The sequence below is a fragment of the Phaethon lepturus genome, unplaced genomic scaffold, assembly GCF_000687285.1.
Source record: "Phaethon lepturus isolate BGI_N335 unplaced genomic scaffold, ASM68728v1 scaffold12395, whole genome shotgun sequence".
Taxonomy (NCBI): Eukaryota; Metazoa; Chordata; class Aves; order Phaethontiformes; family Phaethontidae; genus Phaethon; species Phaethon lepturus.
In genome coordinates, this window is record NW_010542699.1 from 27,135 (window position 1) to 29,003 (window position 1,869).

Here is a 1,869-nt window from a genome sequence, read left to right on the forward strand (position 1 = left end):
ACAGCAATATTCTCTGCGTGGAATAAGGAAGGGAAGGAGAGGGCAGAAATGTCACAGATAACTATTGTAAAGCCTAGTCACCGGTGAACGATGCCCTATCAAGGTGCGGTGAGATGGCTGAAGCACTGTGGAGATTATCTTCAGAGCATTACAAAGCACCTGGAGTTGGTTCTGTATATTAACAAGCATATGGCTGTAGCACATCTAATATACATCAACTCACCTGTCATAGATGGTGCCAGTTTTCTTTGCCCCTTGTGGTCCACAGTACCTTCATAAGCTACGGTCACATCATACACTGCATCCAGATAGTCTTTCATTGTGTCAATAGCTACGTGAGTTGCCTTCACACGTGGTGTTAGCACATGCTTTAATACAGCAAGCCCTAGAGAGGAAAAAAACATAATTACAGTGTTTGAAAGTAAACTGGACTACATTCACAAAAGGAACATCATGCCAAGAAACTTCAGCACCCCCACTCAAAATCACAAAAGGCTTATTTTTAAATCTCAATTCTCAGTTGAGAGAGTGTATGCACCCTGCATTTATTCTACTGAGCACACGTAGAAGATGAAACAGAAATATTTATGTTAATAAAAAAGGGTATTAATGACAAAAAGGCTGCTCAACAAAAGTGTTCTTTTTACAGCTTCTGCTCCATACGCAGTGATGGTTTTAATGTGGCTCATAAGCCATGAAACAGCACTTCTCCCTACCGTTTGTTTGTCCAACTGCTGTAAAAAAATGAGCAAATTAATTGAGACATACTAAACGCACAGGACATTGCCTCCTGAAATTCTGTATCCGAAACAGATTTGGTAGGTAAGGCATAAGCACAGGTAATTTTAAGCATGCCTAATGCTCAGCCAGCATTTTACTTCCCAAAGGACAAGCCAATTTCATCAACATACTGAATCCTAATACTGCCCCGTAGTAACAAAACAGTGGTTGTCTTAAACTACACATGCTTAAACAGGATGCTACATTTCTCCAAAGCTATGATGCTATCAGAAATTTCAGTATGTTCTGTGACCTCCTACTTTAGATTCTAGCTTTCCTGCTTTTACTTCCTTCTTCCTAATGGCAGATTCTGGGATATTAGATATGGTTACTCTGAGGGTGCTCACAGACTCAAGATCACTTCAGCCAACTGCAATGACTTGCTGCTACAAAAAATGGGAAATTCCACTTGATGCTTGCAGCTGTTTCCCTTATTGCTCGTCTCTGTATGCCTGTTCCTGCTGCTAACCTTGTGTTGCTCCGGTTCCCCCCTTTCCCACCAGCTGATTTAACTCATAATCCCATCAGAAAACTAAGCAGGGAGGTGGTAAAAGGCACTGAGAGCTGACAGCAAGGAGGAAACCTCTGTTTCCCTGCCAACAACCTATGAGACTGACTTAGCTACTAACAAGACCAGAGTCACAGCCGTTACCTTTAACCACCCAGGCCAAGACACAGAGACCAGTATGTCAAGGATATAAGAACATCAAGTTTAACAGCACTCTGCATGTCTTAACAACAGTATCTCATATCCATGTCTGCTTCAGCTGACCACTCCCACCTACAGCATACTCTAGAACATACAAGTACACTGGGCTGGAAAGTGTAAACTTTTATTGTATTTCCAGAATTTGAATATAAAATTACTTTCAAAATGAAAACAAATAAAAGAAACACACCCTCAACCTTTTCGTGATCTGAACATAGCTCTTCCACACTTATTTGAAAGTGCTTCTAGGAAAAAACAAAACATATTATGCAAAGATGCACTATAAGATGTGTATCTTTCACAAAGAGAAGTATCAGAATAAAATTGCAATTATTCCTTTCTACCCTGGTTTTTCATTGGCTTACTCTCAGTCCATTTTT

At 40.3% G+C, this 1,869-nt stretch overlaps 1 protein-coding gene across 1 annotated transcript in view; it reads right to left on the minus strand.

The window, feature by feature from the left end:
- LOC104621596 (1-acyl-sn-glycerol-3-phosphate acyltransferase epsilon-like) overlaps positions 1-501 on the minus strand; it is a 15,719-nt gene extending 15,218 nt beyond the window's left edge. The window contains exon 1 of the mRNA XM_010288120.1: positions 224-501. Within this exon, the coding sequence (XP_010286422.1) occupies positions 224-404 (181 nt within the window). The 5' untranslated portion in view covers positions 405-501. The remainder of the gene's footprint in view (positions 1-223) is intronic.
- Positions 502-1,869: the final 1,368 nt, after the last annotated feature.